This window comes from Paroedura picta, chromosome 14 (assembly GCF_049243985.1).
Source record: "Paroedura picta isolate Pp20150507F chromosome 14, Ppicta_v3.0, whole genome shotgun sequence".
Classification (NCBI taxonomy): Eukaryota; Metazoa; Chordata; class Lepidosauria; order Squamata; family Gekkonidae; genus Paroedura; species Paroedura picta.
In genome coordinates, this window is record NC_135382.1 from 11932441 (window position 1) to 11950204 (window position 17764).

Sequence of the window (17764 nt, forward strand, 5' to 3'; positions counted from 1 at the left end):
AACATTATTATAAATTCAAAATGGAAAAGAAAACAAAAGAATGATGATCACAACAATAAACCTTGGATAGAATGTGCAATATAATAAACACACAGAAAAAAACACAAAACTTGAATCATTTTTGTTAAAGCCTTTCCCTTCCCTTGGGGTAATATCCCAGCTCTCACCATATGCAGGATATTCCACCTTCTTCTTCTAATGTAGCAGAGTCTGAAATGTCTTTATAGTCAATGAGTGTATGTTAAGGTGACCAGATTTTAACATTGGTAAATCAGGACACCATTGACCGGGGGGGGGGGGGGTTGATTAAAAATTTGGTCTATATGGAGCAACAAAATTTTTCAGAGAACGCATAGAACGCAAAAATAGTATTGCAATATATATATATATATATATATATATTTAATTGCAACCTAAATACAATTTGCCAGGTGCCCCCAGATATCCCTCCAAAAGTGGGGCAATCTGGTCACCTTAGTGTATGTATGTATGTGTGTATATATAGGCAGAGAGGAAGAAAACGACAGTTCAACTGTAAACACACACAGAGGGGAGGGGCTGATTCTGGAGCAGAGCCTTCAGGCCCCCCCCTTCCTGGAATCTTAGAGACTCAAATTAAACTCCAGAGATTTCCCTACAATCTTGACCCTCCTTCCTCCACCCTCAAGAGGTAGGGATGGGTAGGGGGTGGTATTCTGTCATGTTCTCTGTTCTAATGTGTTTTTATGTCTTGGGTTTCTTTGTCCTTTTAATGGGGGTTTTAATGGGATTTTATCGAATGCCTGTAACCCGCGACAAGCCGGTTCTGGGTGTGGTGGGGAATAAATCAAAGAACAACAACAACAAAACTCCAGACCACAAACATTAAATATAGAAAAAAACAAATATAACTTCAGTTTTAAATTCTCTTGACATTTCCTTCAACAAATTTCTTCCTTAATTTAATTGATAAATGTATCAATGTGGCAACAGATATAGAAGGGCAGAGATCAGCCAAAAGGAAATTAGTCTGTGCCTCGTCTGAGTGAGGCAGGCTGACTGTACCTTTGTTTCCAAAAAAACAGATAACACAAGCATGCCAAAAACTGATGAAAAAAAAGAAAAGGAATTGATTTTTACGCTCAGCTTTTCACTACCTGAAGGAGTCTCAAAGGGGTTTACAATCACCTTCTCTTCCTCTCTCCATAACAGATACCCTGGTAGGTGGGGCTGAGAGAGCTCTGATCAAAGTGCTCTGTGAGAGCAGCTCTAAGAGGACTGTGACTGGCCCAGGGTCACCCAGCTGGCTGCATGCGGAGGAGTGGTGAATCAAATCCAGTTCTCAAGATTAGAGGCCACCGCTCTTAACTGCTATACCAAGCTAGCTCCTTGCTTAGCAATGCAGTAGCTTTACTTGATTAGGGTACGTGGATCATTTCCAGTTAGTGTTTACAAACTTGAAATTGACCTTGAATATCTTTAGCAAAATCTCCTTATGCCTTTTGCTTTCTAACTGCTGAAAGAATTTAAGCAGGCCCATAAGTCAAGACTGTGGCCCCCAACCTGGCACCTTTCATATGCCCCTTACTGTATGGATCTGTGGCATGTGCTTACTGGCCAGTCAGCAGCTTTCTCAGTAGGGCTGAAGGTGTGGATTAGAACCAGTTGGGTTGCAGTGATTTCTTGCCCTCTTGCCTCAGCTCTTGCCCAACTTCAAGGTGAGGGGTGTTGTCAGGTGGGATGCATTTGGGGAATACATGAATGGCTAATTTCAAACACTCTAGGCCATCAGAATAAGGGCAAATGTAGTGTGCATGTTGTACATCAGTAAATAGTAACCTTGAGGAAGGGTAGCTGGCATGGAATCTCAAGGTGATGTGTGCAGCCACCCCCAGTGAGCCACCTAAAAGCTTGTATGTAGTTTATTAATATGGTCAATGACCAGCAAAAATATATGTGTGTGTGTGTCTATATGCTCACGCACATGTGTGTGCGCGCGCACACACACACACACACACAAACAAACACAATTGATCACCAAATACAAAACACGTTGATGACATAAAATAGTACAATATGCTATTAAAACTGGCAAATTCGATTAGCTAAAACTTTCCTTTTCCCGGAGATTAAAAAACAATATTTTGCTACATCACTTGAAACTGTCTTAATCCTGTCTCCCAGTGAAAATGTCACAGGATACCCTTCTGCATGATCCAAATAACTTTCCAAGGGTTTAAAGCAAGATAGAGTGGGGATTATTGGTTTGTTCCTTTCATCCTGATATAGTGTACAACGCAGCAGAATATGGGATGTTGTCTCCACAGCGTTATGACATAAAAAGAGTCTTAAGTGCAGAGGTTGCTGCTGATAACTCCCGAATGGTTCTGCTGATGGAAGCGTGTCCATCCTTGCTCTGGTGAAGGCCCATCTGGGATTGGGATAATTGATGTTTACCAGATAAGGGGCTGTGGCAATATTAGTCCATGATTTTAACCTAGAGTAGGGGGTGGGTAAGCTTATAAAATAAAGGACTGTACATATTAATCATGTCCCAGGTGTACCCTCGGAGATGAAACCTTTTCGGTTGATCCATTACAATGATAGAATTTCCTCCCTAGAGCACTCTGTTTTTTCTTTTCTTACCACTTGTTATACAAATAAGTAATTTCTTCTCCTAGCAGCCTGATGCTTACTACTAATAATAGTTTATTGTTGATATGGAGTGCTTTTAACCTGTTGGTTTTATTGTTAACTTTAGTAAAGCTGGATGGTTAATCGTAGGTTGCTATTTTTCAATTTGTAAATTACCTCAGAAATAGATTTAACAGAGAGTCTTTTTAAAAACCCTGAACCCTGGCGTATCACAAATTCTGGGTCATGTATTTATGTATTGCAACCTTTGTTTGTATAACCACAGACATGAATTAGTGGTCAATTTTGGAAACCTTCCTTTCACAACACAAGCCTCACCTTGACCATTGATGAAGTTAAGGGACATGAGGTTATAAAATGTATAAAACACATATATACGCACATGGGAAAAAGTTGCATTTCAGCTATCCAACAAGCATATTGGGATAGAATTCTAAATCTACAGTTGAACAGAGACATGTACCCCTTTTAAAGGTTTTTCTAACAAGCAATGACTTAAATCAGCTGTCCATTTTCAGGGAAAGTAACCTAGTTTTTTTTTTGGGGGGGGGGCTGACTAAGAGAGCCCAAAGAACCTGTTATGTAAGCTGTGTAAACTGAAAGCAAGTGTTTCTTACACATGTTCAGTAATAAGAGAGAATTAAGGAATGTCATATTATTGTTCAAACGCCAGATGGTGCAGTTGCTCCACACAAAACACTTTCAGGGAATATTGAATCTCCCACAAAATTGCAGTCTTCACACAGAAAGCAAAGAGAAAACAACCTTAATTGCAGGCAAAGAGTGTGCGATTTCGGAAGAAAGAAGCCACTACAATCTGTAACCAAGATCAAAGACAGAAAAAAGGAAAGATTTGCCTGGGAATCAAACAACAATCACTTCCAGTAGCTGCTTTACTGTGATTTGGATGTGCCCTGAACAAGGCTGAGACAATGGAAATGCATCACAGCAACAGACCAGGTTGGTTCTTTTTCTTCTTTCTGTGCACGTGTGGGGCAATCTGTGAATCCTTCCGCTATTCAGTGCCCGAGGAAAAGAAAAGGGGATTTCTGGTAGCCAGTGTGCTAAAGGACTTGAAGGTGGATGTGAAGGAGCTTTCTGCTCGCAGGGCCCGGCTGGTTTCTGAAGGCACCAAGCAATATTTCCAGTTGGATCCTCAGTCTGGGAATGTGATAGTACAGGACAGAATAGACCGAGAGGCTCTGTGTGGCCAGAAGGACCCTTGCATCTTGCGCTCAGAGATTGTGCTGGAAAATCCACTACAAGTGCACAGAATAGAAGTTGAAGTAGAGGATGTGAATGACAATTCTCCACAATTCTCTAAAAAGGAATTCTCCTTTGAAATACTTGAGCACATGCCAACTAATACACGATTTCCCTTGGAGAGCGCTGAAGATGCAGACAGAGGAGAAAATACAATTCAGAATTATACGCTTAGCCCCAATGACCATTTTCGGCTGGATGTGCAAAGTCACAGTGAAGGAACTAAATTTGCGGAATTAGTATTGGAGAAACAATTAGACCGGGAAGAGGAAACATGTATATTTCTGATTCTGTCAGCTGTTGATGGAGGGATGCCAAAGAGAACAGGAACAGCAAAAATTATCATTGATGTTCTGGATTCAAATGATAATGTTCCCATTTTTGAGAAAAATCTGTACAAAGTGAAACTCATGGAAAATAGCCCACTAGGCTCCTTTGTAACAAAAGTGGAAGCAGCTGACCAGGATTTGGGTTCCAATGCAGAGATCAATTACTCTTTCAGCCAGGTGCCAGATTATGTACAAAGAGTATTCAAGTTAAACCAACAAACTGGGGAACTTGCTGTAGCAGAGAACATTGACTATGAAATGAATCAAAATTATGCAATAAACATCAAAGCCACGGATGGAGGGGGGCTCTCCGCTTACTGCAAAGTCATAGTAGAGGTTGAGGACAGAAATGACAATGCCCCAGAAGTGACCCTCACATCCATTACCAGCCCCTTACCAGAGGATTCTTCTCCTGATACATTGGTGGCGCTTTTGCATGTCACAGACCGAGACTCTGGAGACAATGGCAGAACTTCCTGCACTGTCATGAAAAACCTGCCCTTCATGCTAAAAGCTTCTGAGAATAACTACTACCAGCTGGTGACCCAACAACCCCTGGACCGAGAAAGAATCCCAGAGTACAACATCACCCTCACAGCCACAGACTGGGGTTCTCCCGGACTCACTTCAACAAGAATCATTAATGTCCAAATCTCAGATGTTAATGACAATGTTCCAGTATTTGAGAAGCCAACATATGAAATGCAGTTATGGGAAAATAACATTCCAGGTCTCCTCATAGGTCTGGTCCAAGCCAAAGACCTGGACAAGGACAAAAATGCCAAAGTGACCTATTCTCTTTTGCCTGGGAAAGTCAGTGATCAACCCGTGTCCTCTTATGTCTCCATCAACTCTGAAACTGGGAATCTGTATGCCATTCGATCAGTGGACTACGAGCAGGTGAAAAATTTCCATGTGATGGTGAGGGCTGTCGATGGTGGTTCTCCTCCCTTGACCTCTGAAGTTGTTGTCCAAGTTATTATCTTGGATCAAAATGATAATGCCCCTTTCATCCTGTACCCGCTTCAAAATGGCACCTCGCCATCCAATGACCTGGTTCCCCGGGGTGCGGAGGCTGGCTACCTCGTCACCAAGGTGGTGGCAGTGGACAGAGATTCTGGTCAGAACTCTTGGCTTTCCTATGAGCTCCTGAAGGCCACCGAACCAGGCCTGTTCAGTGTGGGGGTTCAGAATGGAGAAGTGAAAACAACAAGACCAATTAACAAACGAGACACCGTCAAACAGAAACTTATAATTGGGGTCAGAGATAATGGTCACCCTCCCAAGTTCACCTCTGCAGTGCTAAGCATTCTGCTCGTGGATGGCTTTTCTGACCCTTACATGAAGATGGTGGAGATCTCGAAAGAGGAAGTGGTGGGGGAGGAAGACCGTACCCTGACCATGTATCTGGTCATATGCTTGGCTGTTATCTCCTCCATTTTTCTGGTCTCCATGTTGGCATTTGTTGCCATCAAGATTCATAAAAGGAGAAAGTTCATAGAGAGCTCTGCCCTGAATTTCCCAGTGGGACCAAATTTCCCAGAGAACTGTGGAGATGCTGATGGTGGATCCCTTTCCCGGGCTTACAATTATGAGGTGTGTTTAGCTGGTGGATCTCTAAACAGTGAGTTCCGGTTTCTCAGGCCTCTCTTTCCTGTGATTTCTCTGGAGCCTGCTCAGTCCCAGGGAGTTCAAGGGATTTCCCCTGGTCCCCAAGAAGTGCCCAGTCATGAAGCAGGCAATCAGCTCCGGAGTCAGGTGAGAGTTTCACTGGCATTCAGTTGAATAAATGTTTTCATATGGAAATTCCTAATATTTTAATTTGTCAGTAATATTTATATCATTTAGTTTTTCAGTGGGGATTAAGCACATGCTTTCTGCATTGAAAACATAAAGAAGAGGATAAAACTATTTTCATCTTGTTTTATGAGGGAGAATAATAGTGACTATTTAATTGATGCATTTTTATGTAGCACAGTTTTACAAAATAGCTTGTAAATGAACACCAATTTAAGCTTTTCCTTCTAACTGTATCTGGCTTGGAGCTGCTTTTATTATCAAACAAAAAGGGGTGGAACTGGAAAACATATTTGTGGGAACCCAGAATCTTGTGTTAAAGATATCATCATGAGAAGCAAACAGAATTAAAAAGTTTGGAGTACTGGTTGAAGAGAAGATGTCACGGCTCCCTTGGTGCAGTAATATAAGTAAGCTGTAACTGAGTTTGGTCTTAGAAAATTCATGCACAATAAAACAAATAAGGCTTTATTAAAGTGGTAGTAAAGAACATAGATAAAACAAGGAAGCTAACTAGCTGCCTCTTGAGCATAATGAAGGTATCTTTTTTGGCATCATAGAGGAAAGAAAAGATAAAAGCAAGGAGGAACCCTTCTTCTCACTAGCCAGGAAGACACTAGGTAGTATCTATGGAACTTTCCAGGTGAGAATGAATTTCTCTCATACCAGATCCACAACTTAACTAAGTGAATGTTATTAACAGGCCTGGATGAACGTCCTTGATGACTATCTGCTAGTACTTGCGGTAATCAGAGAACTGTGCAGAAAAGTGGCATGTATTTTTTATTTATTTATTGGTATTACAGTTTTGTCCAGATTCTGATGAATCTCAGCTTGGTTTTGACAATGGAGCAGCTTTGGTTGGTTTAGTTTATAATCACTACCACGCATTTTCCTGGGCTTTTTAGTGACTTTGTTTTCCTTTGCTATCATCTTGTTGACATTACATCAGCAGATCCACATTGAATAATTTTGATCCTTTAGAGGGAGCACCTTACTTACTGAAATTTCTCTACTTTAGAAAATTTTTTAAAAGATTATCTTCCATTAAAAACTTCACTGAAACCAAGAGCCATGCACTTAAGTTATACTCTTAGATTTCTATCTAGGTCCCATTTCCTATTTTATTTCCCAATTCAGCTTGTGTATTCATTCTGAAGAGCTTCACAGATTGTCCAAAGTGATATGCTGCCTTCCATATCCCCTGATGATTTCAACTTAATAAATGAATCCTAAGAGTATCTTACAATGGAAACTATCATTTGCTTAAAAGATCTGAGCCATCTTTTGCTGAATACCAATACCTTGTATATCACCCCAATTCTCATCTGTATTGCCGGAACATCTGTACTTATATTAAACATTCTGTGTCCTGATAATAGAGAAGCGATACCAATTCTGTCTTTGCAATAAGTACACTATAAGTTAAATCTATCTAATTTCTAAGAGACTGACCAAATTCAAATGTTAGTAAAACATCTCTTAAGAAATTCTACTCAATACTATCAAATGCCTTCTCAATTTCTGTAAAATAGTTTCTCAGTACAAATGGAGTAACATTCCTGATGGATTCAAAATTAGACCCAGCAGACAAAGCTATTTTTAACAAGAAAAACTTGCCTTTTCCTGAACTGAATTCCAAATTTATAAATTATGTATGTTAAGACATATTTTGAAATTCTTATAAAATTTTAAAATAAATGTCAAATAAAATATGGAGGAGAGAAGACTTTGAATGTCTAAGCCATGCCTTGACAATTTTTTGTGTGTTGTAGGAGCCAGTCCAGATATTTAAGAGCCAGACTCATATTTCAGTCTTTAAATTGTTATATTTCAATGATCATATTTTTTTGTATTACTACAAAAAAAACCTATATTCTAGCCCCTCCACAGGCAAAGTGGAAATTTTGCATTGGAAGGGGTAACAAAGATGCTGCAATAAATATACGTTTAGGGAAGGGATAGTGGTATATATTATGGTTTAATTTTGAAGTGTGCCTGATTGCAAATGGTGTTACCATAATGGGAAGTAGATATTAAATTTCTGCAGATGTATACATATAGGGTTGAAGGAAAGAGGTGAGTGATGCTCAGAAGCAAGATTTGTGAACAAGGGATGTAATAATTTTTTATTTGAACATGTTTTCTCTTTGAGTATGGACAGAGGGACATTCAGGAATGGGGGGAGGATACAATGCGGGGGGGGCATTAATTGCTCACAGAACACTCTTCTGCCTCTAACTTTTAAATGACAGTAGCTCATTCATTTTTTCATGATCTCTCTGAAATTTGGAATTCCTGATCTCATAATCTAAGGAATTTCAGCACAAATCATCTCAACTTAATATGGATTTTGAGGATTTAACAGAGAATTCAAGAGAATTACAGAGATGTTTTTGTAGCTCTGTGATTTTTTAAAATCACTAGTTTAAGGCAGAACAGTAAAGTGTTAAGGGCCTGGAGGGAAGTTCAGCAATTGAACTGAAAGGGGCCTTAAAGTTGGGTCCTGCACAGACTTTCATTCCAGGGTTTTTTGCTACTTTCCTCAGGCAGTGGTAGGGATGATGGCTTTCAGAAGACAGTGGCATCACTTGCTGACCTTGTAATTGAAAGCAGGCACAGATGAAGATACCAGTGCTTTCTTTGTAAACATCAGTGGCTGTATGTCAGGCTTTGGCTAACACAGCAATCCCTTCTTATTTCATGGACTCAGAAGTGAATAACTCGCTTTAGTATTGCAGTCAGTTTCCTTCCTACTGAATCTCCCTTAATGGAGCTTGCTGGGTTGCAGAGTTTATTCCGTGCAGGCATTCTTGATTAGCTGCTGGACTGTCAGCAGCTTAGAATGGCCATCCATTGCCCGGATCCCTCAGCTGAAGCTGCTTTTCGTTTTTTGTTTCTCTGCTGCCTCTCTGGGAAGGACACAGGTGGCCATAACAGCAAGAATAGTCAGAAGGAAACATCGCTGACTTAGCACATGGATAACAAGGATCAAAGGCCACCAGTAAGGATACACGAGAAGAGGCCAATTGACAGCATCTTGTTCGAGGGCTACTACCATCAGAAGATCCCCTGGATTTACTGCCAGAAATAACAATGACGAGAAACAGATAAGAAATAGGGATTTTAGGGCTTCTTTGCTTGAGAGAGATTATTCATGCCTCTACCCAGTATAAGATCTCAGAGAGAGCACAAAGCTCTACTCACCTCTATTTGCTCCCCAGAAGTTATTCAGAGGCTATCACCTGGTATCGTTTTTGATTAAAAAAGATCTAGAGCATTGGAGACTCACAAACAAACCAAGTTACATGAAGTTTAACCAACGTGTTCTGTCCTACATGATGTACTTTATGGGGAGAAGACTCCAGTAACTTCAGCAAAGCTCTAAATGAAGCAGCATGAGGGAAAGGAAAAGTCTTCTTACCTTGAATGGGCAGAGCCATGGCATAGTCACTGCCATAGAGGGAGGCCCTGAGCACACAAACAACCCAAAATGACTGAGAGTGTTGTAAATGAAACCATGATATTTCTGACTATGTCAGGCCTATTACTAGATATTGGCTAGACATCAAAATCAATATTTGCTTTGAGTTGCAGGATATTTTCAATACTCAGGCCTAATTTTGTAGGAGTGGTAGAGCAGGCCTGCTCTGGCTTTCAGACCCTATTCCACACTGCCCTCCAGGGTTTTCCCAACACTTGGACCCATTATGCACGGGGGTTTTAGCGCGCGTTCGGGGTGGAATGGCGGCGACTAAAATCACCGATAATGCATGGAGTCGGCTGCAACCGGCCGCAGATTCGGTGCACACCGCCAAAAAAGTCGCGTTAGTGAAACGCGGAAGAAAGCAAAGCTTCCTGGGCGATCAGGGCGCAACCGGAGGCGGCGCCGAATTGACCACATGCATAATTGGGGAGGTCGGAGGGTCAGAGGGGGCGTGACCGCTCAAGTGGCTGCTGGAACGAACGGCGGCGCAGGTCGGGGGGAACCCAAGGGAACACGGACGGAAAGGCGGCCGGAGAGCTCACAGTGGAGGGGGGCGAGGGGATCGCCGCGGCTAAGGACGGCAGAGAGGCCGGCCACCCACCTCCCACCCATTCCCAAACACACACCCCAACCACAAACAAAAACGGAGGTGAGGTCTCTAAGAAAATACAAAAACTTTATAAAACAGTGTGAATGAACAAAGCACAAATATACAATATAAAGCTTAAAGTAGGGGAAACAATATAAAGGGGAAACCTATGGGGCAGAGGAACCGGGGCAGCAAAGAAGGGGAGAGGCGAACTGGGAGTAAACTAAGGGGAAGGGGAAACATGCTCCCTCCCCCTCCGTGCTCGATAAACCCGGCAGGTCTGCGCCTGCGCAGGCTGCTTCCGCCCTTCCTGGTCTCCGCCTCCGACGCTCGCCAACACAGTGGCACGCTCGCCTCGCTTCTCCTTGGCTCCGCGTCGACACCTCGACACCCGCCGCTCCGGGTTTTGCTGCCGTCACGCCCCATCCCGTGCATAACCGGTTTGCTTCGCGTCTTCCCCCTCCGTGTTTTCCATGTGACCCAAAATCGCCGTTTCGGTGGCCGTGCATAATGGGCCTTGGAGAGGCTTCTCTTTCTTGGGAAACTTGCCACCAGCACCTGACATTCGCCCACTGGTAAGGTCCAAGTTTTGAAGCCTTGCTTTGCATCTCACACTGCCCAGTGTTTGTTCTTCATGGGCACAGTTTACTGCCTTGTGCACTCCTGCAGGAATGGCCACATCAACTGCCAGCCTTTCCTTTGGTGCTCCTTTTAAAATAGCATGTCCAGACAGTGGAGATCTGTGTTATACGGAGAACCACAACCAGCATCATCAAAAGTTATAAAGTAGTTATTTAAAAGAAAATGTTTACAAACCTACTTTTAGCACAGCACCAGATTGAGCAAGGGATATATAAAATCAGTTAAATACAACTTTTCTGACCCTCTCTCAATACATGCCCTATCAGACTTTAGAATATAGGATAGGCTCCTTAGCACAGGGAATTACAGACTTCTACAGAGTTTCCACCCTACCAACAAAAGTGTGTCTAGTCAAGGCTATGGTCTTCCCAGTTGCAATGTATGGATGTGAAAGTTGGACCATAAGGAAGGCCAAGCATCAAACAATTTAGGCTTTTCAACTCTGGTGCTGGAGAAGACTCTTGCGAGTCCCTTGGACTGCAAGGCGAACAAACCAATCAGTCCTAGAGGAGATCAGCCCTGACTGCTCCTTAGAAGGCCAGATCCTGAAGATGAAACTCAAATACTTTGGCTACCTCATGAGAAGGAAGGACACCCTAATGCTGGGAACGATTGAGGGCAAAAGAAGAAGGGGAAGACAAAAAATGAGGTGGCTGGATGGAGTCACTGAAACAGTCAATGTGAACTTAAATGGACTCTGGGGATTAGTAGAGGACAAGAAGGCCTGGAGGATCATTGTCCATGGGGTCGCAATGGGTCGGACACAACTTTGCACCTAACAACAACAACAACAACAACAACAACAACAACAACAACAACAACAACAACAACAGAGTTTCCATTACCTTGAAACTTTCTTCTGTTAACTCAGTTACCAAATGACTAATGGCTACCTTCTCCAGACCTTTGCTAAGAGTTCTGTCTGCTCTGATGGATTCAGCACAAAAGACCTTCATCCTTGCTTCCCGTGCCCATCCCTAGCTACAATTGGGAGACCTAGGTTTGAATCCTCATTTTTCTTCAGAAGCTTGTTGGGTGACCTTAGGACAGTCACATTCTCAGCCTAACCTACCTTACAAGTTTGTTATGAGGATAAAATGGAGGGGAAGAGAGGAGAATAATATATACTTCTTTGCAGTCCCTTTGAGGGAAAAGGTGATGAAGCAAGTACTTAATATCTTTAACATTTTTTTCTCTCACTGGCCATTTGAAATTGTGCTATCTATTGGGTCATCCTCTACAGATCTCAAGCAAAGTCTACCTGTGTAGACTATTAAATTGATGTCTTTGCAGGACCATAAGACAACTTTGAGTAAATTCTGAAAGTTTCTTTTTTTTGGGGGGGAGGGGATGATTTCTTTAAAAATGCATATTCATTCATTCATTCATTCATTCTGTTGAGAGGAATTAACCTCTGCCCATCTTGCACCTTGTCTTAGTATATAGTTTTCTCACAGCCAGGCTCTTAATATCAGAAGTGACCATGCTGCAGGAAAAATACTGGAGTAAGACTCAAAACATACTGGGGTAAGGCTCAAAGGGATGTTAGCTCCAATCACTTGTCTCCTCAGTTTTGGTTTAAAAATAGAATGACTGTTTCTTTACACACAAAACAAATATCTTCATAGTTTGAAACTGCCTTATAGTGAATCAGACCATCAGCCCTTCAAGTTGTGTATTGTTTTGCCAGACAGATAGTGATTTTCCAGAATTTCCAGGATCTCAGGTAGGGGGTTTACACATCACTTACTGCCTGGTCCTATTAACTAAAGATGTTCATGACCTTCTGCATACAAACCAGACGCTCTTCCACAAAGCCACTGTCCCTCCCCATTTCTACTTGTTCTACTAATTTTACTTTTGTAGTAAAATGAAACTGTCTCAAAGCCATTCAAACAATGCAGTGGTTGAGGTGAAATGGAAAAGCTGTGTACATCTATTGAGATATTGCTGAGTAGAAGTATCCATTAACTCTTGAGGCTGAAAAATGACCTTGTGAGTTACTTTTCCTGCTGATTAAGCCTCTTGGCCCCCCTGCTTGCCCTTCCCTTGCATTGTGGGTACATAAAAGCTAGACAATCATTTCTGAAGATTATCAGAAATAATTGCAGGTGGTTAATTTTTTTTAATCAGATTTGGTCTATTAACAATATTAAGGCATACAGGAATATAAGTCAGATTTGGATAAATGAATTTATGAATGCACATCCATGGGACATAGATGATTGAAATAAAGGCATCTCAGTGTGATCCAGCACTTGAGCCCTCTATGCTGCCATCTTTAAAAGAGGATATTGGCATTCCCAATTCTATTCCCTGCCTGAAGTTTCTTTTCCCAGGATAAATAATGTACTTAGGCTTTTAGGTTTAAGATTCTCTGTGTCTGCGTCTTTATATATCCATATATACACCACAGACTATGGGATTGGGTTTTTTTATATATCATTTACCTGTAAGATATTGGTGTAAGCATTATGCAGAAAGACCACTGCAACCTATTATTTCAGAAGAAGATAGTTCTGAGCAGTTCAATGAAAATAGAATATTATGTGCAACTGCTGTATTTTTTGTCAAGCACAAGGTGGTGCTGTTGGCCAACACAACAAAAATGGTCAAACAAATCCTGCTTGCAAAAGCTGGAGCCATGAGGTAAAGGGATATCAAGGAAACAGGCAGCAGCTCTGCATTGCAAGATAACAGTCAGGAATGTTAGGAGGAAAAGGCTTCTGAATCAATCTCCAACAATAAGAATACCAAAGGAAAGAAAGGGAACCAGGTGCTCTTTGTGTTTCACTTCTGCCTTGGGAAAAGCTGCAAGAATGCAAAGGAGCCACCTTAACAGGCAAGTCTGGTCTTTCTCTCTGTTTTTCTGCCTTGCTATTGTGGTGTGTGAGTCTTTCCACTATTCCGTGCCAGAGGAAAAGAAGAGTGGGTCTCTTGTTGCAAATGTGCTAAAGGATTTGAAGGTGGATGTGAAGGAGCTCTCTGCTCGCAGGGCCCGGCTGGTTTCTGAAGGCACCAAGCAATATTTCCAGCTGGATCCTCACTCTGGGAATGTGATAGTACAGGACAGAATAGACCGAGAGGCTCTATGTGGTCAGCAGGATCCTTGTGTCTTATTCTCAGAGATTATGCTGGAAAACCCACTGCAAGTGCACAGAATAGAAGTCCAAATAGAAGATGTGAATGACAATTCCCCACAATTCTCTAAAATGGAATTCCTTTTTGAAATACCTGAGCAGACTCCCTTGAATACCAGATTCCTACTGGAGAGTGCTACAGATGCAGACAGAGGAGAAAATGCTGTTCAGAACTACACTCTCAGTCTAAACAACCATTTTAGGTTGGATGTTCAGAGTCACGATGATGGAAGCAAAAGTGCAGAATTAGTACTGGAGAGACAATTAGACCGTAAAGAGAATGTGCGGCTTTTCTTGATTCTGGCAGCTATTGATGGAGGGACCCCAAAGAGAACAGGCACAGCAAAGATTGTAATTGAAGTTCTGGACAACAATGATAACGTCCCTCAGTTTCAACAATCTCTGTACAAAGTGAAACTACGGGAAAATGCCTCCCCAAACGCACTTGTAGCTAAAGTGGAAGCAACAGACAAAGATCTCGGTTCCAATGCAGACATTACTTATTCCTTCAACCAAGTACCAGAAAATATCCTTAGATCATTCAAGTTAAATAAAAATACTGGGGAACTTGCAGTTGCCGGAATTATTGACTATGAAGAGAATAGAAATTATGGAATAAACATCAAAGCCACAGATGGAGGGGGCCTCTCAGCTTACTGCAAAATCATTGTGGAGGTTGAGGACATGAATGACAATGCCCCAGAGGTGATGCTCACATCCCTCACCAGCCCCTTACCAGAAGATTCTCCCCCAGATACTGCTGTAGCCCTTTTTCGTGTCACAGATCGAGACTCTGGAGACAATGGCAGAACTTCCTGCACCATTGAGGCAAACCTGCCCTTCAAATTGAAAGCACATGCAAATAGTTACTATCAACTGGTGACCCAGCAAGCCCTAGACAGAGAAAAAGCATCGGAGTACAACATCACTATCACAGCCACAGACCAGGGCTCCCCTAGGCTCTCTTCAATAAGAATGATCAGTGTCCAAATCTCAGACATCAATGACAACTCTCCAGTATTTGAGAAGTCAACCTATGAAATGCACTTATGGGAAAATAATATTCCGGGTCTCCTCATAGGTCTGGTCCAAGCTAAAGACCTAGACAACAACAAAAATGCCAAAGTGTCTTATTCTCTTTTGCCTGGGAAGGTCAGTGATCAACCAGTGTCCTCTTACGTCTCCATCAACTCTGAAACTGGGAATCTGTATGCCATTCGCTCAGTGGACTATGAGCAGGTAAAAGATTTCCATGTGACTGTGAGGGCTGTGGACGGCGGTTCCCCTCCCCTGAGCTCTCAAGTTATGGTTCGAGTTGTTGTCGTGGATGAAAATGATAATGCCCCATTCATCCTGTACCCCCTTCAGAATGGCACCTCCCCATCCAATGACCTGGTTCCCCGGGGAGCAGAGGCTGGCTACCTGGTGACCAAGGTGGTGGCAGTGGACAGAGATTCCGGTCAGAACTCTTGGCTTTCCTATGAGCTCCTGAAGGCCACAGAACCGGGTCTGTTCAGTGTGGGGGCCCAGAATGGAGAAGTGAAAACCACAAGACCAATTAACAAACGAGACACCATTAAACAGAAACTTATCATTGGAGTCAGAGATAACGGTCACCCTGCTCAATCCACCTCTGCAGCACTAAGCATTCTTCTCGTGGATGGATTTTCTGACCCTTTTATGAAAATGGTGGAGATCCCAAAGGAAGAAGTGGTGGGGGAGGAAGACCGTACCCTGACCATGTATCTGGTCATATGCTTGGCAGTCATCTCCTCTATTTTTCTGGTCTCCATGTTGGCATTTGTTGCTATCAAGATTCATAAGAGGAGAAGGTTCATAGAGAGCTCTGCCCTGAATTTCCCAGTGGGACCAAATTTCCCAGAGAACTGCAGAGATGCTGATGGTGGATCCCTTTCCCGGGCTTACAACTATGAAGTGTGCTTAGCTGGTGGATCTCTAAGCAGTGAGTTCCGGTTTCTCAGGCCTCTCTTTCCTGTCTTCTCTGTGGAGCCTGCTCAGTCCCAGGGACCTCAAAAGATTGTATCTGGTTCCCATGAAATCTCATGTAATGGAGCAGAAGTCATGAACCAGGTGAGACTAACTAATTTAATATAAAATTATTAATGAATGCATCCTTTTAGCTTCAAGTTAGTTAACTAATTGATTCTTGAATCCCACTGAATCGCTAGAAATGGTAGATAGTGTTTCTCCTTGCACCCAGATCAATCCTCTTCTGATCTGTCTGCTTTTCTATGGCTTTTTGAACACATGAAATAAAATTGTACTTCATATAAATTGGAGCCATCTATTAAACCATAAGACTGGTGCATTAGCCTAAGCGTAAACAGAATGACTCTTTTACTGTTTAATCTGTCATATGAGCATTTGATATTATTTCCAGAAGCAGACTCTAGAAATAGGAATTCTTTTGTGGATTGTAAAATATTGTCACTGCCCTTATTTAGCTAATGAAGTGATCCCACTCGTATTATATGCAGATGATATGGTTTGACTGTATTGTTCCCACATCGAGCTCCAGAGGCTCTTAGCTACATTTGACAGTTACAGGATTGTTGCTGTGTGTCAAACTGAGTCAACTATCCTTGGAAGCTAGAGCTTGGCAATTGGCTTTCAGTTTCTATTTTAAAGTTGTTGTTTTTAGTTATTCTGGGTATGTACCTTTGATAAAAAGCAGATTCTTCCCAATCCTCCTGGCTTAAGATGTTGACTCAGAACTTCCATTCATTGGATTAATTCCTGACATGATTCACAAATGAGGTTCTATAGCTGTAAATTCCTTTGTTCAAAACATATCCAGGGTTTGTTCTTCCTTATTTTTTGGAACCATTCCACCATGGACACTGTGTTCTTATACCTTCCATTAGTCCATCTCTAATTCTTTTAAAGATTTTAAATTGACTTAGCTAAGCACACAACCGGCGCCTTTTTGGAGTGGTAGATTAAAGAGGACCCCCTTTTAGGAATATTTATGAAGCTCTTCTTTGACCCATTATGCACGGGGGTTTTAGCGCACATTCGGGGTGGAATGGCGGCGACTAAAATCACCGATAACGCACGGAGCCGGCTGCAACCGGCCGCAGCTTCGGTGCATGCCGCCGAAAAAGCCGCGTCAGTGAAACGCGGAAGAAAGCGCAGCTTCCGGGTGACCGGGGCGCAACCAGAAGCGGCGCCCGGATCGTCGCGTGCATAATCGGTTACTCTGGGTTTTGCCGCCATCGCGCCCCGCCCCGTACATAACCGATATGCATCGCGTCTTCCCCCTCCGCGTTTTCCATGTGACCCGAAATCGCCATTTCGGCGGCCGTGCATAATGGGCCTTTAAGGAAAATCAGTGCATTGGTTCAGGTTTTATTGTAATGTCCCTTGTCTGTGATTCCTAGGAATTGATTTCCTTTTTTACTCACTATAATCTCACTCATTTTATCTGATAGATCTCCTAAAATTGCCCTTGCTGTCACTAAAATTTTGTATCATTTGGATTTGAAATTTTGAAGATAAAGTTTATCAAAGGAAGTAAATGACTGCTCATGCTTTTTGCTCAAAAGACCTTTAATCAAATGAAAGGAATCAGAGCTTTGTTCAATCAAAATCAGTCTTGTCCTACAAAGTCTGGCAGTGTCTCTCCAGTGTCTCAGGAAGAGGAGTTTGATGTCACTTCTTACCTTGTCCTTTTAACTGGAGATGTCAGGATTAAACCTAGGACCTTCTGCAGGCCAAGGAGATGCACTGAACCACTGCCATTCCCCACGGAAGAGAATACAGTATATACCAGCCTTTCTCAACCTTTTTTACCATCAAGATATCCCTGAAACATTCTTCAGGCTTTGAGAAACCCCGTAAGTGGCACAATCATGCAGAACAT

At 42.3% G+C, this 17764-nt stretch overlaps 1 protein-coding gene across 10 annotated transcripts in view; it reads left to right on the plus strand.

Moving 5' to 3' along the window:
• The window catches only part of LOC143824016 (protocadherin beta-16-like), a 234763-nt gene that overhangs the window by 69597 nt on the left and 147402 nt on the right, over window positions 1-17764 (plus strand). The window contains exon 1 of one of the 10 annotated variants that reach the window (XM_077310807.1): window positions 3300-5984. The exons of 8 other annotated variants lie outside the window; for them this stretch is intronic. In XM_077310807.1, coding sequence (XP_077166922.1) covers window positions 3567-5984 — 2418 coding nt within the window. In that variant the 5' untranslated portion in view covers window positions 3300-3566. Of the gene's footprint in view, window positions 1-3299; window positions 5985-12937; window positions 15973-17764 lie in introns of those variants that run through there. One more of the 10 variants, XM_077310810.1, reaches the window with a different exon arrangement.